This window comes from Trichosurus vulpecula, chromosome X (assembly GCF_011100635.1).
Source record: "Trichosurus vulpecula isolate mTriVul1 chromosome X, mTriVul1.pri, whole genome shotgun sequence".
NCBI classification, from domain to species: domain Eukaryota; kingdom Metazoa; phylum Chordata; class Mammalia; order Diprotodontia; family Phalangeridae; genus Trichosurus; species Trichosurus vulpecula.
This window is the reverse complement of record NC_050582.1, coordinates 32540752-32562899: the sequence shown is the minus strand read 5'-3', so window position 1 is coordinate 32562899 and position 22148 is coordinate 32540752. Positions and strand designations below refer to the sequence as shown.

At 43.1% G+C, this 22148-nt stretch overlaps 1 protein-coding gene and 1 long non-coding RNA gene across 2 annotated transcripts; both read left to right on the top strand.

Annotated features, from left to right (window-relative positions):
• The first annotated feature begins 2059 nt into the window (after positions 1 to 2059).
• On the top strand, positions 2060 to 16402 carry LOC118832843. Its single transcript, XR_005009233.1, has 4 exons — positions 2060 to 2084; positions 2177 to 2245; positions 4004 to 4084; positions 16365 to 16402. It is a non-coding gene; the product is annotated as an uncharacterized LOC118832843 (long non-coding RNA).
• Positions 16403 to 21361, top strand: LOC118832495 (transcriptional repressor protein YY1-like; the record flags this gene model as incomplete). The annotated part of the gene is made up of 2 exons (XM_036739799.1): positions 16403 to 16460; positions 20640 to 21361. Coding segments are annotated over 2 exons (762 nt in total), but the record flags the coding sequence as incomplete, so codon positions are not given.
• Positions 21362 to 22148: the final 787 nt, after the last annotated feature.

Here is a 22148-nt window from a genome sequence, read left to right as displayed (position 1 = left end):
GCCCCAACAGTGCCTGAAGTCAAGGACTCTTCACTTCCCTGCATCTCTTTGTTGTAATGGAGGGTCCAATTCCCAGGCCAAGGTTGGAGATAAAGGAAATATCTGGAATGAGTAATACAGAATGTTCCCAAAATCCCACGACAATTTTAAGCCAATAAAGCCTAAAACTGCACTAAGACTTTTGGCACAGGCTGCAGAAAACAAAAAGATATCAATAACACAGATTTTTTTAAAGGTCATGAGCTCAAATGTCTGTCACTCCTCCTGTACGACAAAGTTCCTCCTTTAGGGCCGCATTAATCCATCCGATGTGAGATACTCCTTTTTCACACACAGTGCCTGGCGCAAAGTAAGGGCTTAACGAATGCTCTTTGTTTCACTGCTCACGTTTCTTGTCCCTTGTCTTCTGACAGCCTCATATATACCCATATATTCTCTTGGCACAGTGCAAGCACATTCTTTGCAAGAACTTCCTCAAGGTGAGCATCTTATTCCTGAGCCCCTCGGATATTTCTCCTGGGTGTTGGATGCAAGAAGGGAATTGTTGGAAATGCATGAGAACATCATAAAAGTAGGCTTATGGGCTGAAACTGGAGAGGGACCTAAAGAGATCTGCAGAAGAGCGTAGGAGGCAGCATGATGCAATCGAAAGAGCACTAAATGCAATCCCAGAACCTGGGTTCGAATTCTACGTCTCCTACTTATGAGCCACGGGCCTTGGGCAAGTCACTTCATCCTGCTGGATCTCAGTATCCTGGTCTACCTCATTTAACTGGAGAGGGGGAAGGGTCAGATAGGATGGGAAAGATGGTTGCTGAAAAATCAACAGAAATATTGACTTGATTATTAGAGGATAATAGTGAAGAGAATCCAGTGGTTTGTTTGTTTTTTTTTTGTAAACAGGAAAGTTGAGGGTGTTGGACTAGTTGGACCCTCAAGTCCCTTCCAAGTAATAGGTCTGGGATCCTATGTGTGACCTTGGGCAAGTCACCTCACTTCTCCAGGCCTCAGTTACCTCCTTTGTAAAATGAAGGAGTTGGACTAGATGGTTTCTGAAGTCCGTTTCCAACTCAATATCGATGATATTATCGAATGTAATCAAGCTATCTTTGGAAGGAAACTAGAGATTTGATGAGGTGGTGTGAGAATGCATGGCAAAGGTGGTAGTGAGGTACACAGGCAGCAAGACAGGACTTGATATGGCAGGGAACAGCTAGCAGGCCACTTGGACTGTGGGGAGAAGTGTAAGACGTGAAGAAGAAAAGAAAATGGGACAAGACATGTAGGTGGGAACCAGAATGATGTTGTCGCTGTTGCCATAATTGTTGGTAAATTGAGTCCAAGTCTTCATGACCCCATTTGGGGTTTTCTTGGCAAAGATCCTAGAGTGGTTTGCCATTTCCTTCTCTGGCTCATTTGACATATGAAGAAACTGAGGCAAATAAGGAGAAGTGACTTGCCCAGAGTAACACAGTTAGTAAGTGTCTGAGGCTGGATTTGAACTCGGGTCTTCCTGACTCCAGGCCCAGCGCTCTATCCACTACAGTGCCAACTAGCTGCCCCAAACAGATTTTGGAGGACTTCACATGCCAAACTGAAGAGTTTGTATTTTATCCTAGAGGGAATAGGGAACCACTAAAAGTTCTTGAGTTAGAAACAACTCCAAAGGTCAGATTTGGGTTTTCCAAATATCAGTTTGTGGAAGATGGGGGCAGGGTTGGAAAGGGGAGTGACTAGGTGAAGGGACCAATTGGGAGGCTACTGCAATCATTCAGGCAAGAAGGTCCTCTCCAATGCTGGCTCCTCTGGGAAGTGAGGAGGCTGGACTCGATGGCCTCTAATCTCTCCTTCAGTGATTCTCTTCTAGCTCTCTTACTTTCCGCTGTTAGCATGCCATCTCATGAAAAGTGCTGAAAGCCTCTCACTAGCTTCTATTTGAGGAAGCAGAGTCTGTGTATTTGTTTATTAAGGTTCTTTTTTTTTCTCTCCTGATACCCAAGCCCTGCTCGATCCAATAAGCCAGCCTCCTCCTGAAATGGCGATCACTGAGTGCCGAGATTATGTCCCTGAAAACTGTGCAGAAGGTATGACACCCCCATGCCCACCACCTCAGCTATTGTCTAAGACTGTGTCAGTGGGCCATATGTGCTGATCCCCTTTTTTTCTCCTCTTCTAGTAGAAACATGCACACCATTATATGCTCTTGAACCAGTACAATCTTTGGAAGCCAGTAACAATGAAGATGGTACGTGAACATTTCTTCACTGAGTCTTGTGAATTTTTCTCTGTTGGTTTTGCTTCATAGCCTAGTTGTATATGGGAATCATCTGAATGGCATCGATGATCACTGCATGTGGAGTGACCCAAACATGGTAGGAAGATAGTCTAATGTGGCCTTCTAGATCCTTTAGTGTGGCCTTTTGACTGAATCCAAATTCAAAAGGCCACACTTAAGGATCTAGAAGGTCACATGCGGCCTCAAGGCTGCAGGTTCCCACCCCAGGTCTAAAATGAACAGAATGCTGGAGTATGAAAGACCTGGGTTCAAACTGGACCTGTGACACTCTCTAGCTTTGTGGCCATGAGCAGGTCACAACCTCAGCCTCAGTTTCCTCATCTGTAAAATACTATACTATACTATACCATACTCAAAATATAAAATAGTATTTGAAGCACCTGGTTAAGAGGGATGTTATCAAGCCCAAATGACATACACTGATATCCTTAAAGCAGTCAGCCTATGAGGCCCATATTTCTGACTTTTGTGTCATGGGTCAAGATTGGCACTTGCCATCCTCAATTACCATGAGACACACCATGTAGATGGGAGACATGACTGCTTCTGCCCAGAAGAATGTGTCCACTGAACAAGTTTTACCATAGAGGGAAAACATGTTTTAGAGAGAGATAGGGTGGGTATCAGTCCAGACTTAGAAGGCAAGGAGACCTTTCTCTGGGGTGAAATAAGACCTTTGACACTTACTAGCCACCTTCCCTCTCTCTACTTCAGTTTTCTCATGTATAAAATGGGATCAAGTCTACAAGTAGCTGCTGCCCAAGCATGTTGCAAGGCTCAAATGAGGTGCCATACTTAATACTCATCGCTAACTTAAAACCCTTCTAGCCCCTGGAGTATACACAGAAGCACTTGGCCCAAGGCCCTGACCTCATATCCTCTGAATCCCCACCCTCAGCAGTCAGTCTACACTCTTGTCTGCTACAATTTTCTAGCAACTCTCCTCTTCATCTTCTCCCTCCCTCCTAGCTACACTGATCCTACAAACCCACATTGCTCCTCATTCTACAAGGAAGGAACATATATTTGATGCCAAATACAAAGGGCAAGCAGCTCAACATGGCACTTCCAGTAATCTATCAGTCAGTCAATAAGAGTGTAATAAGGCACCTACTCTATGCCAGGTTCACGAGACACAGAGACAAAAGTAAGGCAGTCATTACTCTCAAGCAGCTTAAATTGGAACTGGGGAGACAACATGTCCCAAATGGTGATATACAAATACATACAAAATGGATACCAAGTGATACGGAGGCAGGGAGGGAGGGTGGGACTAGCAGCTAGGGGGATCAAGAAAGGCTCATCAGTGTTCAGGCTGAATCTAACAAGTGGAGGTGAGGGGAAGGGTGTGTTTTCAGTCATGAGGGCAGCCAAGACAAAGGCACAGAGAGAAGAAATTGAAGACCATTTGTGAGGCATGGTAAGAAGGCTAGACTGACTGGACCACATGATATGTGAGGGCCAGTAATGTGTAGTAAAAGCTAGAAAGGTAGGTCAAGAGATTGTCAAAGGTTTGAAATGCCAATAGAGTTTATACTCATTTCTGGAAGCAGTAGGGAAGCCCAGGAGTTTACTGAGTTTACTGAGTCAGACCTACTCTATAGGACTTGGGCAGCTGCATGGAGGAGGATGGATTAGACTGGCATGAGATCTGAGACAGGGACACCATTTCACCCACTGGTATTCTCTTATGGTTTTTTTCTCCAGTTACAGATACCTTCATGTCCTTCTTCTCTACTGAGCCGTTAAGAATAATTGATGAGAAAGAAGCTGAGGCCCTGTGCGCAAGTGAGCATTTCTTCATTAAGCCCCTGGAATTTTTGAGTGTTTTGATTGAGTCTAGTGCCTTATGGAAGTCATCGAAATTGAATGGGCAGACCCTGCCTGAGAAGTGTGCCCAAATGATGCTACAAGCATGCTCACCCAGATCATCCCTTTAAAGGCGAGAGCAATATGACATGGTGGCAGTCAGGAAGACCTGGGTTCAAATGTCACCCTGACACTTCCTAGCTATGTGACTATAAGCAAAGTCATAAACTCTCTGAGCCTCAATTTCCACGTTATTGAAACTACTACCTGGGGGTCCCTCTCTGATAGGGTTGTGAAGCTGAAATGAGATAATACTTATAAAACACTGGAAACCTTACAGTGCCATAGAAATGAATGGTTATGGTGATAATGATGGTGATGGTGGTGGTGGTGGTGGTGATGATGATGATGATAGATGATAATTTTATCTCCCTCCTATCCTTCTGCCTCTGGCATTCTTCTCTGCCACTGAGGTAGGAAGAATGAGCTAGTGGCTCAGAGCTGTTTATTATCATGGCTGGACATGGGTCTTGTGTTCGAGACTAGGTACAGAACATTCTCCAGCCTTTTCACATACAATATGGCTATAATACACTTTCTGACCCCTAGCTCAAGTATGCATTGACTATCCTCCTATGCAGTCATCTTATCCTCAGCCTAGGTCTAGAGGTGGCAGTGGGGAAGGGGGAAGAGAGAGGGGAAGGAAAAGTGGGCTCATTATCTTTCCTAACAGAAGCTCCAAAGAGCAAAAGTTTAGATGTGGAATAATTCATTTATAAACCCCAAGCACACATCGCAAAGAATGAGAGTCACTGTAGAATACATTCTTTGCTGTGATTTCTCATACGCTGTTCTCAGTTCACGTAAGCCAGTAGCAGAGAGCATTTTGGGCCATGGGTACTCCATATTTCAGTCCAACACAACAGAATCTCAGAGTTGGAAAGTGACATCAGAGGGCAGGTAATCTGACCCATGTCCGAGGGAAAATCCTTTCTATAACAATCCTAGCCAGTGGGCATCTAGCCTTTGCTTGGAGTTGTCCAGTGATAGGGAACCCAAGGCCTCCTGATGCAGCTGGTACACTTGACTATAATTATCAGGATGTTTTAATTTACAGTGAGCCTGTTTGCCTCTCTGCCACTTCTACCACTGTACCTAATTCTGCCCTCCAAGGCCAAGCAGACAAATCTACTTCCTCTCCAAATACTTAAAGGCAATGACCTTTATTTGCCTCCTAAGCTTTCTCTTTCTTTGGTGAAATATCCTCAGCTCCTTATTCCCTCCAGTACTCCAGTAACACATATATTGCTTCCTCCATAAGACTTTGGTGACCTTTCCCCACCCCCCCACCCCCACTTAACACTCTCCATCCTTGAATTACCTTGTATTTACTTCTCTCTCTAAATCTTGGATTGCTCCAATAGAATAAGTGCCTTGAAGAGAGAAGTTTATTTTTGTCTTTGGATGCCCAGTGCCTAGCATGGTGTCTTGCGTAGAGTAGATGCTTAAAGAATGATTAAATTCAACGTTCACTCTCCATGCTCTCGATGATACCACATCTGCTATGTCCTGAACAGCAGGTGATCTAATGGCAGCCACCAACATCAGTCTCATCAATGGACATGCTAAACTTGGCAACGTTTCCCAAATGCCAAAACAGCAGTCAGGAGTTGGGACTCCAGGGAACAGTAATGAGGTTGTTTTGTCATCTTCAAAATCATTTGTTGGGAACATTTGTCCTGTTCAGTTCTGCCTGGTGTTATGGTCAGAAGCCATAGAAATCACAGAGCTAGAAGGAACTTTGCAAACCACTTGATCTAATGGCCTCTAAAGTGGATGTATTACATATCAGGGAGTGTGGGAAGAAAATACTAGAAGTTTTATTTCTATTTTTCTTAAAAATAAGTAAAGTGACACTTTACTGTTATTTGCCAAATTGACACTGGAATTTTAACTACCAAAAAGTGGCAGTGGCTGTCACATGTCATAGGAGATATCCTGGGGGAATAATGGACATTCCACAATGCACAGGGGTTGAGATTTATGGATGAGAGTCGGTAGTTTTAGCTCAGCTATCACCAAGAGATAAGTGGCCCCTGAATGTGAACAATCATTTTTCAAAAGAATTACAAGCCATTACCGACCATAAGAAAGAATGCTCGGAATCACTAATGGTGACAGAAATGCAAATCAAAACAACTAGGAGGTTTCCCTTCACACCCAGCAGATCAGCCAAGGTAACAAACAAGTGAAAATAATTAAGGTTGAGGAGGTTGTGGAAAGACAAATACATTCAGCATTATTACCACATTATCCTTATTAGCAAAACTTCCTCTGCTAGGCATGTACCCCAAGAAAGTTCCTGCCAAGATGAGTACAGAGAAGCGTGGGAAGACCTATATAGAAAGTATTATAAAAATAGTCCTAAACTAACCATCACAAAAGGGACAAGTGGCTTTAAAAGATTCTTGTAAAGAAACTACAGATTGAAGGTAATACTGATAATGTAAGGAAAAAGAACAGACCAGAGTTGACCCTTCTACACCTAGTATAAACTATACCTAGTATTAAACTTTTTCCACGTGTGACCTCTTCAGCACTTCTTAAGCTGTGGGTCATGACCCCATGTGGGGGTCACCTTCCATAGTCTAAGAAACAAAGCCATTTGTTGGTTACATTGTGAGATGAAAACAATGATCAGAAAATGATTTGGCAAGAAGTTGGTGAAAAATATTCCAAATTATCAAGATTTGAAAATAAGGATTTCTACAGTGAACCTCACCTTATTTGCATATTGTATTTGGAGACATCCGCTAATTGACAGTATCCATTCTTTCTCCCGCTCTCTTCTATAAACCCTCTGCAGTCTGACTTTCTATGTCATCATTCAGTTGAAACTGCTCTCTCCACTGTTACCAACGATCTCTTGATGACAGAATCTAATGGCCTTTTCTCCATCCTCACCCTTCTTGACCCATTTGTAGCATCTGAAACTGCCGATCACCTTCTCTTCCTGGTTACTGTCAATCCTGAGTTTTCATGACTCTGCTCTTTTCTTCTTCTCCTCCTACCTGTATGCTTCATCTCAGTCTCGTTTGCTGAACCTTTATCAGTGATAGCTAACCACTAACTGTGCTTGTATCCTCAATGCTCCATCTTTGGTCTTCTACACTCCATAGTCTGTCATTCGCTGAGCTGGTCATGGAGATGTATCTCAGATGTATATGTAGATTGTATACCTTTAGTCTCTCATCTTGAACACCAGTCCTATAATACCTACTGAATATTTTAACCTGGCTATCCTATAGGCATCTCGAATGCCAAAGATTCCAAACAGAACATACTAACTTTCTCCTCAAGCCCATCCCTCTTCCATACCTTTCAGTTATTGTCAAGGGCACCGAAATCCCTCCAGTCCACAGCTTCCCAGCATCAGCTTCATCCTCAACTCTTCACTCTCTCATTCCATATATCCCTGCAAAGAAAAAATAGATTGAAGATTATACTAATGATGTGACCAGAGGTGTGCAAAAAGAAAAAAAATCAGTTGACCCTTCTGTGCCTAGTATAACCCACTCATCGGCCACATTGTGAGATTAAAACAATGATGATAAATAGTCGCCAGACCTTGTCATTTCTATCTCTACAACATTTCTTCCATTTCTCTCTACTCACAGATCCACCATTCTAGTCCATAACCTCATCAACTTCTGCCTAGACTACTGCACTACACTAGCTTCCTAAAGTCTCTCCTCTCTCTAATCTATCTTCTCATCCAGCTGCCAAAGTGAGGGTTACCAACATGCAAGTCTAACCATGTTACTCTACTGCTCAAACTCCAGGGGATCTCTAGCACCTTCAGGATCTGTCCTTTAGAGATCTTCACAAGCTGGCCCCCTTCTTATCGTTCCATTCTTCTTAGACACTACTTCCCTCAGTACTCCCTATGATCTAGCCATGCTGGTCTTCTTGCCATTCCTCATACATGATTTTTCATCTCCCATCTCCCCAGCTTTGCATTGGCTGGCCCTCATTCCCTGGGATACTTCTTCTTCCTTTTGTTCAGGGCTAATGACTGGCAGTAAAAGTAATGGATTCAATAGGAGGGCTGCTGGGGATATTCCCCCAGATAAGACCAGCTCACCACTGCAAGTCTTAGCTGGAGCGAAAGAGAGAGGGAGTGGGCAAGGCACAGAGATAATACCACTCAAAAGTATGTATTCTAGTTTAGCTCTTCCTCGCCCCAACTCCCTCTTCACTCTCCCACCCTCCTTCTCCCCTCCCTCTTCATCCTTTATCCTGTCTTTACCCTACCTCCTCTTCCTTTCCCGCCTTTCTCTTCCTCTCTCCCTCCATTTTTGTGGTCGTTCAGTTGTTTCAGTTGTGTCCAACTCTCTGTGACCCCATTTGGGGTTTTCTTGGCAGAGATCCTGAAGTGGTTTTCTCCTCAGGCTCATTTTATATAGATGAGGAAACTGAGGCAAACAGGGTGAAATGATTTGCCCAGGGTCACACAGCTGAGAAGTGTCTGAGGCTGGATTTCAACTCATGACAGTGAGTCTTCCTGGTTCCAAGCCCAGTGCTCTATCCACTGTGCCACCTAGTTGCCCTAACTCCCGCCATACCCTTTGGTTCCCTGTCTCTTCTCTTTATCTTTTCCTTTTCTCTCCTCTCTGTCTCCATTTTTCTTCCTGCCTCTTCCCTCTCCCTTCCTTCCATCTTTCTCCTTCCTTCATCCTTCACTCTCCCCTTCCCCTTCCTCTATTTTTATCTCTTCTCTTCTGCTTTCCTCCTTCCTTCTCTGTTCTCCACCTTCTTCCATCCTTCTTCCCTCTTCCCCCTTCCTTTTTCCTTCCCTCTCCCACCTCTGCCTCCCAGCAAAGGCTGAGTCAAAGGCACTATGTTAAGCACTTTATGGCTTTTATGTCATTTTATTCACACATCAGTCCTGGGAGGAAGGTACTATAATTTTCCCAAGGCAGACAAGTTAAGTGACTTACCCAGGGTCACACAGCTAGGACGTGTCTGAGTGTTTGCAGTCAAGTCTTGATTCTTAAGCCTAGATTTCTATCCACTGAGCCACCTAGCTTCCATGTAAACTGAATTGAACCTACCTGAAAAGACAATGTATGACTCTTGCTGTTTGAAATGTTCAGCTTTAGGGCTAAGTGATCTTTATATAAACAGCTTTTCTCATTAGCATTTTATGAAAGAGAACAAGCCCACTTCTAGAGGAGAGATTTGAATTGTAATGAGTAGGTCTACCTAGATGACTTTTTGGGGTCTTTCCAATTTGAAGATTTTGCGTTACCTCACCCCCTGTCCTTTGGCAAATCTGCTTACCTTCTCTAGACCAAAGCATCTATAGATCTATCATTTGCCCATGTTGAGTTACAGCCTTTACTCAGAGTAAAACCTCAGGGGCTATGATGCAAATGGGACCTGAATAAGATATCCTAAGTAAGGTACTAATTAGTCCATAATGTCTATAAAGGATCTTGGACAAATAATGTCCCCTTTCCATCCCCAGTGGTTTGAGCTCTTGGCTCCAAAGGGCCCCTCGGTTCCAAACCATCTGCCAGTCAGGTGGTTTTGTACTTTGATCGACAATTTCCTAGTCCCTACAAAGCTTCTAAAAGGACAAACTCCAGCCCCTGACTTTTGCCACACTTCAGGCTGTATAAGTACAAGGGGAGCCACTCTCTGTTTACTCCTTGTAGTGACACAGAAACAAAGTCATACCTAGCAACTTGGGTGATTTGGGTAGCACGAAGCATGCCTGAGTTAAGTAGCATAAAGCAGGCCTGAAATCAACTTTGAGACAAAGGCATTTGAGGGAGGTGGGCAAAGAATTTGAGACAATGACCTGTGTTGGGGGAAGGGGGCATAGAAATTGACCTCAAGATACTTCAAGGTAGAAGAGGGCTCAATGAAGAGCCAGGCAGGGAAGGAGCTCAACTGGAATCTGGCTAGGGAAAGAAGCCATTTGAGAGCATCTTTATATCTAATATAATAATCTTGTTAACTAGGTATTAAGGTCAGTTCATACAATCATAGTAAAATACCAGTACAATATCATAGCCTTACAGCTGGAAGGGACCTCAGAGACCATCTAGTGCAACCTTCTCATTTTACAGATGAGAAAACTGAGGCCCAGAGAGGTTAAGTGATGTGCCCAAGGTCACACAGATAGTGAGCATCAGAGGTGGGCTTTGAATCTAGACCTAAAGGTAGTATTCTTTCCTCTGTACCACAGTGCCTTTCAAGGACTTCCAGTACTCTCTAAATTTTGGCCCCTTGTGCCCTGTCCTATTTACAGTCCTGCCTATAGGAAGTACAAGTGCCCTGCTTGAGACCTAGCCACAAGAAGTGGGTCCTACCTTCTTCCTAATTATGTGAGATCCTCAGTTCTCAGTCACAGTCCTAATAGTGAAAGACCAATTGTAAATGATGGTTAAGGTGATGTCAAATGGACAAATCTCCCCCTCCCCCCATCTTTGTTTCTTACCCTACTGTCATGAAAATAAGGAAACTAGTCACTCTTCATTCTCCGTTCATGTTTCTAGTTCAGGAGGTCCCCTTACAGTATTTGGGTCAAAAGGGGAAAATTGCATATAAAGGAAAGTGCAATAAGCGCCATTTAATTAGTTCATGCAGTCTTTACCAGTTACCATGATCCATATCCATTAGCCAGAGTTACAGTTATTGGGGTCCTGACAGATGGCATTAGTATCATTAATGAAAATGAGATTACCAGGCTAGCTCTACAGACACCAATTAACACCAAGAAATTGCAGTAGATGAGCAAGGCTGGGATTGTTCCTTGACATGACATTCTGGGAAACATATTCATTGTCCCTTACAAAGAAATGCTTAATCTATGTCTTTTTTCTTTCAAATGCCATCTCACTCATTAAAAAGTGTTTCTTTTTGCAAGGAGGAAAGACAGGCGTGGACTAATAATAGGGATTTGTAAGGCTTCCAGGGGCCCATCTAGACCAGCTGCTCCCGACAATTTTTACTTAACCTAAAAATAAAGGTCTGTAGGCTCTGGAGTATTTTTTGTAAAGCCCTCCAGGGACTAGGGCCCTTAGTTCCCAATTGCTAATAGAGATGACATTAGTTTTATTTAATAAGTTTTCATAATTACATTCTATGCTATTTGGCCTCAGGGCATGTGAACATCCACGGACAATGAAAGATTTTAAGTTCAATTTTGAGATGTCTGATTTAAAAAAATCTTCTATAGAGAATAGCATTGTCTCTATGAGAAAATGAAGAGGAGGGAGTAGAGGCTGTGATGAAAGTAGGGGTGGGCAGTGGGAATACAGGGAAGAGGAACGGAATGGGGGGAAGGGCTTACTAAGTAGATGAGTCTTAGAAAATTAGAACGGCACTATAGCTGGATTTTCATTAGCCAGAATAACAAGCCTTAATCATGCCAAAAAACACCAAGTTTACTATAATCATGAAGAAACCAATCATTTTGAAAGTCTTCTTGAAGAAGTTTCTTTCGGTCCAGACCCATGATTTCATTTATGTAGTGAATATCCAGAGAGCAAACTCCCTCCCCCAGAGCAGACTGGCAACTCTGGTTCAAGATTTAAGTAACAATAAATGCAGGCAACTCTAAATGTGGCACTGTAAGAATGTTCAGTGGGGCAGCTAGGTGGCATAGTGAGTGGATAGAGCACAGGGCCTGGAGTAGGACCCGAGTTCTAATCCAACCTCCGACACTACTAGTTGTGTGACCCTGACCAACATTTTATTTAATTGGAATATTAACAAATAACATCTTCAATATGATTTCCATCATTTGTGATGCAAAGGTTGATGTGCTTTGCAAGATTCATGTGAACTCACATTGCCTGTGTGTCCAGACTTTAGGGACACCCTGTATTTTACTTGGTGGTCACATCAGCTCCCATGGATTCAATTAGCGTCTCTATGCAAATGATTCTCCAATCTAAATATGTAGCCTTAACCTCTTTCCAATACTCTAGTATCACATCTCCAGGTGCCTACTGGACATCTCCAAATAAATGTTCTGTAGACATATTAGACAGAGCTCCTGGCCTGAAGTCAGGAAGACCCAAGTTCAAATCTGGCTTCAGATACTTACTAACTGGGTAACCCCGGGCAAGTCACTGAACCTCAGTTTCCTCATCTCTAAAATGGGGGTAATAATAGCACCTACCTCCCAGAACTGTTCTGAGGATCAAATGAGATAATAAAATGCTTCACGGTGCCAGGCACATAGTAGGCACTATATAAATATTAGCTGTTTTATGATCATCTTAAACTCAACATACCCAAACTGAACTCGTTATTTTCCCCCACTTTCCCCTCTTCCTAAGCCTTCCCTTTTACTATCAAGGGTACTACCATCCTCCCAGACATAGGGGCTTGCAACCTCAGTGTCATCCTCTACTCCTTACTCTCTCTCACCCCCACATCCAATCTGTTGGTGAGTGCTGTTGATTTCTACGTCCCCAACATCTGTCATAAATGCCCCCTTATTTCCTCTGACACTGCCACCATCTGGGTACAAGACCTCATCACCTCATGCCTGGACTATTGCAGTAGCCTGCTGGTTGGTCTCTTTGTCTAAAGTCTCTCCCCACTGCCGTCCATCCTCCACTCACCTACCAAAGTGCTTTACCTAAAGTTCAGGTCTGTGAGACCATATCACATACCTCCCTGCCAATCTTCAAACTTAAGGGGCTCCCTATTAGTTCCAGAATCAAAGCTGTTTGGCTTCAAAATCCCCTCAAAACCTGGACCCTTCCTCCCTTTCCAGTTTCCTTCTACTTCCTTTACTCTCCTTCATGGCTTCTATGATGCAGTAACACTGGCCTCCTAGATGTTTCTCAACCAAGACACTCCATTTCCCAACTCCGGGAATTTTCAATGACCTCCCTCATGGCTGGAATGTTCTCCCTCCTTACTCTCACCTCCATGATCCAGGCCCTACCTAAAACCCCACCTTCTTCAAGAAACCTTTCCTTAGTCCCTTTTAATAATGGGACACTGAGGTTCGATAGGAATGGGGGATGAGATAAATGGAAGAGCTAAGTCTTTTGGGAGGCAAGGTAGGAAGGGAGGTGATAGATGTCAGAAGCAGAGGCTTTGGCAAGAAAGAGGAAACCCCCCCCTCCCCACTCGAGGCTGTATGAAAGATTAACAGGGAGATATAGAACTCAAGACAAAACTAGATAAAAAGTGAACAACACCAAGTGGCTTTGATCTTTACTGTACAAATAGATGAGCAGGAGTTTTGGTCTAGAGGAGAATACAGTCATCAGGGTGGGGAAGAAATGAGGATCCTGGGAACAAATAAGGGAAGAAAATTCAGCACTCAGTTCAGGGCCTTGCTTAGTAATCTGATATTGTCATTACCAGTCATACTTCCAGTGGTGTGCTGGGAAAAGTTTAACAACCAGCCCTGAGTGAAGGAGTGGGGGGTGAGGTGGTTACACACAACACCCTTTTTTGTCTTTTTGAGGCAATCAGGGTTAAGTGACTTGCAGGTCATACAGCTGGTAAGTGCCAAGTGTCTGAGGCCGCATTTGAACTCAGGTCCTCCTGACACCAGGGCCAGTGCTCTATCTACTGCATCACCACCTACGACCCCACACAACACATTTCTGAGTTTAATTTGCATGAACTTTTTCTCCATCACATTCTTAAGTCTTAGAGTGACAATCCACAAAATAATAAATCAAGCCCTGATGTGTGGCATTTGCCAGTTCCTGACATGCAAGTGGGCACCCTGAAACTCGGCTCTCAGGAACCTGTTGGAGCTGGTTCCAGCACGCCTCTTCTCTGCTTATCGATGTTACAACACTTTAGTTTGCATTTGTTCTTAGAAGGCTCAGAGGTTGGACACATCTTTCTGGTCATTTTTAGTAGTCTGATGGTCTTTATGTATTGCTGTGTCAGGAAAAAAAAACAAAACCTCAACCCACTACTTGGGAGCTAACCTTAAAGTGTATATTGGAAATAAAGAGGAGAGCTCTTGATCAAATTATCACCAAGCCTGTCTGAAAGCCAACCCTGTAGCCTTGCCAACAAAAGTGAATTAAGATGCACCTCCCTGCCTTCTGTGGCCTCCCAAAGCCAAGTCTTCTGATCTCCCAAGTCAGCTCTTTGCAGCAAATATAACTTTTGAAAGGCCCTATGCCATTGGGGCCAGTATGTTTATTCTCACTTCCAGTAGACTGCCAGTGGGTTGGTATTTATCTGGTTTCCTTTGGTGTTTTAAATAACAGCAAAGATTTTTCTTCCACCTTTCCCCAGTTTCACTCAATTGCAGGTAAAGAAATTAAACAGCTCATGAGAGTGCTAATTAGGGCCGATGATTTCTTGATTGACCCCCTTTGCCACCATAGTGCCTGGTAGAATCCATCCTCCCCTCTAGAAGGAGAGTTCTGGCTGCACATCTGCTTTGCAAAGCACATCTCTTCCCCCTGGGGGTTTCCCTGCTTCAGACCTGACTGCAACACTTCTCTCCAGGGCAGTCGGTTCCTTTTAAGTAAATGCTCCAATAAAGATGTATTATAGTGAATAGAAATTAGCCGGATGCCTATGATATCTATCTGCCAACCCATGCAGAAAAACAGCCCCCCACGAGGCATGATCTAGACATGCACTAGGATCAGCTACATATTAATTACTTTTTTAGTTTTTAAATCACCTTTCAAAGCAAACCACAGCCAGGGGCTTCCTTGTATTAATGAGGATGGGCTGGTTGGATATGGTCTTCTCCCACTTCATAGGTGGGCAGAGAAAAGCTTTGTTTGGGACCAGCAATGACCAAATCAAAAAGGTCTTCACTCCCAGCCCATTTCCCTTATTTTCCAGTTGGACAACAAGCATCAGGAGTACTGGATTTGGAATCAAGCGCTCCCCCCACCCAAATTCAAATCCCTATTCCGCCACTTCCTACCTGTGTGATGTTGGGCAAATCATTACACCTCTCTATGCCCCGATAATCCTGATTCCCTCATCTGTAAAATGAAGGGTCAGACTCAGTGATCTCAAAGGTCCCTTCCAGCTACAAACATATGCTCTCTTGCCTTTATTAAGCAACCACTGTGTACAGAGTTACTTTGGAGGAGATAAAAAGTTTAACTTAGACCATCTCTGATTTCATGTAGGCTGTAGGATATAGTATAGGGACAAGACAAATTTGTAAATAGCTCTAATAAACAGTGTTTCCTAAGCTGATTGGAGAGATGCCAGATTAGAACAACAGAATAGCACCAGATAGCCTTCGATATAAGCCAGTCATTTGAATTTTACTGGCTAGGCAACAGGAACCACTGAAGATTTTTGAGCAGAGGAGTGACCCAACCTGATCTATGCATAAAGGAAATGTGTCTAGAAAGTGTGTCTGTTAAGGCTGGAGAGTAAAGTACTGTTGAAGTACTGTTAACATCCTGGATTGGTGAAAATGAGGCCCAAATTTATGAGGGTAGTTGTAGAGGAGAGAGAGTTGATGTGAAAGGGGCTGTGAAGTGGGACCAGAAGAGACATGAGAGGTGAGGAAGGAGAGTCCAAGAAGAACCCATGGTTACAAGCTACTACAAATGGCAGAAGTTGAAGGTCATCTTGGACACTTCGTTTCCAGTGAGCTCACTACTTACCTGCCCCTATGACTTGGTCTTTTGGGCCTCTCGTTCTCTTCCTCGCTTGGTTTTCACCATCTTGTCTAATCCTTTATTTTCACAGGGAAGGACAGGATTTACCTACAGTCACACGGGTAGTAACAGAGTTTGGGCTTCTGGGGCTAGTTCTCTGATTCCCCACCCCAGGCTCTTCCAGCAGTGTAGACAAGGAAAAAAAAGTTCACTCCCTCACTCCAGGTGATAGCTTCTCCAAATCAGTCAGAGGTAATCTAAATCTCAGATTACCCTGAAAACAATGCAGGTGAAAGTGTTTGTCTAGGCCTCCACTTAGTCCCCACTGTAGAGCATGCCCTGAGGCTAAAATGAGATAATGTATGGAAAGCAGTTGGCAACCCTTCAACATAAATATGTATATGTGTATATATGCATGTATATATTTATGCATGTGTGTGTGTGTATATCACAATTATCATTTACTACAAGTACCACTGCGCATACCACAAGCAAGGCTGGGGATGGGCTTGAGGTTGAGCTGCTAGAGGCCTAGATGCCCAGCGTTTTGCAGGTGTGATGAATCACAGAATTTGAGAGCTCGTCTGACGCATACCCAAAATGAATTTTCCCTACAGTATACCTAAGTAGCAGTTATCTCAAATCCAATGGAGAGGAACTCGTGGAAAGTCAGAAGGAAGAAAAGGAAGGATTATCTGCCTATCTTGAACCAGGTACTGTACAAATATTATCACATATGATTTTCACAATCACCCTGGGAAGTAACTACTGTATCCCTATTTTGCTGTTGCTGTGTTGTTCAGTCGTTTTTCAGCCATATCCAACTGTTCCTGACCCCATTTGGGGTTTTCCTGGCAGAGCCACTGTAGTGGTTTGCCATTTCCTTCTCTGGCCCATTTTACAGATGAGGAAACTGAGGCAGACAGTGACTTGTCCAGGTCACACAGCTCGTGTGAGCTTGTCTGACAGACACTTGTCTGAAGCCGGATTTGAACTCAGGAAGATGAGTCTTCTTGATGCCAGGCCCAACATTTTATCCACTGTGTCACCTATTTTACAGTTGGGAAAACTGAGGCAAACAGAGATTAAAAACCTTGCTCATTGTCATGCAACCTGTAATTGCCAAATTTGAACTTGGCTCTTCCTGACTTCAGGATAGAGTGGATAAAACACTGAATCTGGAATCAGAAAACCTGGATCAGAATTCTAATTGGACCATTTGCTGACTAGGTGACCCTGGGAGAGTCACTCTCTTGTTGGGCTTCAGTCCCCTCCTCTATAGCAAATGGAGGGGCTGGACTAAATGATTTTCAAGGTCCCTTCCAGCCCTAATCTCTGGTATTAACTGACATCTTTGAAGTAATTTCCATCCATTCACTCAGAGCCTCATGATAACCCAGAGAGGTAAATATTGTTATTGGTATCTCCATTATACAGATGAAGAAACTGAGGCTGGGAGAGTTTCAGGACCCTGCTCATCATGTTCACATAGCTCAAATGTGGTTTGTGGTTTCTATGACCCATTCTCTTACAACGGAGGCAGCATTGTACAGTGGCAAGCACCCTGGATTTGGAGTCAAGTGACTTGGGTGTGACTCTTACCACTGCCACTTATTATCCACGCAACCTTGAGCAAGTCACTCTCCCTGGATGTCAGTTTTTCCTCATTTACAAAAGCCTTCCCTAATCTCTCTTAATTCAATGTTTTCCCTCTTTTAATTATTTCCTATTTATCCTGTATAGAGCATGCTTTGTTTATTTTAGTTTTCATGTTGTCTCCCCCATTAGATTACAGACTCTTTGAAGGCAGGGACTGCCTTTTGCCTCTTTTTGTATCCCCAGCACTTAACATACTGCCTGCCACATGGTAGGCACTTAGTAAATGTATACTGAATTGAATTGGCTTGCCAAAATCCCTTTCATATCTGTGTCTGCAATTCTATGATACTTATTTGAACCCCAATAGTTCTTTAGAATATAGGGACCTGTTTCCCCCCCATTTAGGCTTTTGGGGAGAGTTTCCCTATTTCTAAACTGCATTTGTTATAGTGCAGTTAGTTGGTATGAAACCAGCAGCAATTTGATGTTTCAGAGAAGAAGAATGTCTGGCACCTCTGCATTTAATTCCTGAGGTGAATTTTGAGTACCTTCTGGAATGAACATACTATCCTTTTTAATTTTTAGAGTGTTTTAAGTAACAAGGAAGCAGAAACTCACATGAATTGATTTCCCTTCCATTCCCTGATCTAATGTGTTTTTTAAATTAATTTGCACATTGGCATGATGGTCCTGATTTATTTAATTAAAGGGGGAGAAACATCATTTGCTTAAAACCAAAAGGTATGAATTTCCTCTCACCCTTATGTTTTATCACTTTGGCTTTCCTTATTCACGTAACCACAAGCCCAGCGCACTGTGTAGGCACTACTTTTTACCTTAATTGTACCTAGAACTCTCCAAGGTACCTATGAATGATTTGTCAGAAGGGCCTGGGGTGCATGTGGAGCAGCTGACCTTATGCGATGGCTGGGCATTTACCAGTCTTCCCCTGAAGGTGAAATAACAGATTTTTAGAAAGCATCACTGCAGTGCTCCAAGGTTTGTTTTGTCGGTCAACAACAGTTAAGAAGCAGTTATTAAGGACCCATTAGGTGCCAGGAAATGCACTAAGTGCTGGGGATACAAAGAAAGGCAATCACTCAAAACAGTCATTCTTCCTGGTCAACAAAGCAGGAATTAGAATTCTGTCAGTTACTCTAAGGCGTGAGAAATCTCAAAAGCTGAATTTCGGTCTTTTTTTTCCTTTTCCTTCTTATGATTCCCCATATCCTTAATTATAGCTCATTTACAGAATGTGTTAAAGTTTACAAGACACTTTACAGAGAGGATCTCATTTGAATCTCACTATAACCTTATGGGTTAGGTGCTTCAGCTATTATCCCCATTTTAAGGGTGAGAAGGCTGAGGCTCAGAGTAGTAAAGGCACTCACCCATATTCACATGCCTAGAAAGTATCTGCAGCATTTCACAGGTGAGGAAACTGAGACAATCAGAGGTGAAATGACTTGACCAGGGTTACGTAACTAAGGAGTACCTGGGGCAGAATTTTAACTCAGATCTTCCTAATTCTAGACCCAGAGCTCTTTCCATTGGGGTCTCTCTCTCTCTCTCTCTCTCTCTCTCTCTGTCTCTCACTCTCTCATATGTATACACACACATATATACATGCAAATACAGACATATACATACATATATCAAGATTCATTTCAATCTAGCCCTCTGATACTCCACTGGAGACTTCCTTCCAAAGTGACATTGATCATCGTTCACTTTCATTTGTAATGAATTAGGCAGGGAGATGTTTTAGAATGAGCTCTGGATTTAGAGTCAGAACACCTATATTAGAATCCTACATCTGCTACTTCCTGTCCGTTTGAACTCGCACACTACTTTCCTTCTGAAGCTCAGTTCCCTGATCTGTAAAATGGGAGGATGGGCAGACTAAACGTTCTCTAAGGTCTCTTCCAAACATAAAGCTTTTTCTGAGAATGATGCTCTGAGATATGTCCTAGAACAGCAGTTCTTAACCTAGGGTCTGTGAACTTGCTTTTTAAATATTTTGATAACTATCTCAATGTAAATGATTTCCTTTGTAGTCCTGTCTTTTATTCTCAGAAAGATAAAGTATTGAGTACTTGCTAACCAGTCAATAACTATGTATTAGGTGTCTCCTATGAGTCAGGCACTGTGGTAAGTGCTGAGGGTACAAAAGAGGGAAAAGACAGTCCCTGCCTCAGGGGGCTTACAACAAGCAAACAAATATTTATAAAGAGGCTATAGACAGGATAAATAGGAAGTAACTAACAAAGGGAAGACACTGGAATAAGAATGGTTGGGGAGGGCTTCCTGTAGAAGGTGGGATTTTTGTTGCAATTTAAAGGAAACCAGGGGAGTCGATATTACATGCTGAGCACTGTGTCAAGTGCTGAGAATATAAGTACAAGCCAAAAAGCTTCTTCTTTTTCTCCTTTGCTGGATCCTCATCCTTCTCTTCTCCATGTATATTACACTTCACTTGGGGATCTTATCAGTTCCCATTTTCTCTATACCGATGATTCTCAAATCAACCTTTCCTGCCTCAAACTCTCTGCTGACCTCCAGTCTCAATCTCCAACTAGATGTCTAGTAGACATCTCAAACTCAACATGTCCAAAACCAAATACCTCGTACTTTGCAGTAGGTTATTAGAATGAGTGACTTCCCAGCTAGTAGGGCAAAGTTGAAACCCAAGCCTGACTCCAGGACTTTCTGTCAGCTATGTTTGGCTTACTGTACTGCTGTCTAGAAGGGAGACTTAAAAACTTTCCAAACAACTGGGGATTGTTTTGTTTGTTTTCTTTTGATTCACATTGTAGCAGAATGTAAGCTGCTTGAGGGTAAGGACTGTTTTCATTTTTTTGTTTTTTTTTTATCCCAGCCCCCAGCAGCCTAGCCCCAAAGCTGTAACAAGTGACTTGGTAGTGATGGTATGGGCTAAATAAGAAGAAAGCACTGCTGGGGTACTGTTACTGCAGGGGAGGCACAAATATGTCCTCTCAATTTGCTGCCTGTATGCCAATCTCCAGTCCCCTTGCCCGAGATAACAGCTCTTCTAGGCACACTGTAAGGTCTAATAAATGCTATTGAATTGGGTTAACTTAGGGTAGTAACATGTGCATCCCTGTCTGCAGAGCTTAGGGTAGCTTTCTTCTTCAGAAACCATTACTTTAGGTAAGACCAAATTCCCATCAACCTTCAAGTCATGAGTCTGGTCTAAGTTAGGCCTAGAATCATATGATTATTTGGATTGCTAATCTATGTCCTTGCTTCCTTTTCCTTATGTGAATCCACAGTAGATGAAGGGACTGTCAACAATGGAGGAGACAGAGGTCAAGGCTCTGATGATGGGTCAGAGGGAAGCTCTCAGAGTTGGGAGAAGAAGCAAGAACAACTCAAGACCCTGGAAGGAGAATTTGCCATCACAATGTGGGCCACAGATGAGGAAAACAAGATGATGACTGAGACAGTGATAGAAAACCAGGAGCTCCCAGAAGAACCTGTAATTTTGAAGAAGCCTGGGAAGCGGACCAGAAAGAAGCTCCCTCCTGGAGGAATGACCGAGGTCAATCTCTCTGATCCCAAACAGCTGGCTGAATTTATCCATCAAAAGAAACCACCTAAAGATGTTGATAAAAAGCTGCCTTGCCCTAATGAAAAATGTATGAAGCTGTTCAGAGATAATTCTGCCCTGCGGAAACATATGCATACCCACGGTCCCAAGGGTCATGTCTGCCCAGAATGTGGAAAGGCCTTCGTTGAGAGTTCCAAGCTAAAGCGACACAAATTAGTCCATACTGGAGAGAAGCCCTTTCAGTGCATGTTCAAAGGTTGTGAGAAGCGTTTTTCACTGGACTTCAACTTACGTACCCACATGCGGATCCATACTGGCGATCGTCCCTATGTGTGCCCCTTTGCTGGCTGTACCAAGATGTTTGCCCAGTCAACCAACCTGAAATCTCATGTCCTGACCCATGGGAAGACAAGATCCAAGAAGTAAAAAGAAAAAGGAAGAAGGCTAGAGTTCATATGAATATGATTGGAAAGAAACACAGGTTCCCTTTCTTGTAACATTTATAGAAAAGATTTTTTCTAAACCAAATCCCATCCACATGGTTCTGTGGGTTCACCTTATCCAAGAGAAATCACTGTCTTTCCCTCTGATTTCTACTTTGTCCTTTTCCTCTAAATTCTTTCTCTACTGTGTGCCCCACAACTTCTGCAGTAATTCAGGCTCACTCTTCCTTCCACCTTACCACCTCCCACCCCATATGTAACCAGTTATCAAGTTTGGTGGTCCTACCCATCCAACCCCTTATATGGGTCCCTTTCTCTCCACTCATAAGGATACCACCCTAGCTTATGACCTGACATTGCAACTGTGTCTTAATTGAGTTCCTTGCTTCAGATCTCTCCTTCCTTTCAAACCAGACTATCTCCTATGCCTGAGATGTCCTCAACCTTAACCTCAAGCTATCAGATTCCTTTCCTGATCTCCCTAGTTTTAACTCTCCCAAACTCAAAAGATATTAGTGTTTGCTGTTTGTTCAAGTTATCTTGTGTTATAACTTCTGTGTTTACACGTGATTTCCCCAATGGATCGTGAGCCCCTTGGTGGAAGGGGCTGTTTCTGGAATTTGCCTCTGTATGTAAACACTAATAGAAGACAAATACTTAATAAATGTTGGCTTACTGAAATGCACTTGAAATTCAAAGAGGCACGAAGTCTCCTTTATTTTGTCACCATCTGGAAAACACAGCTTCCTCTGTCTTTGAATCATTCCTACATTTAGAAGCTCCTGTTT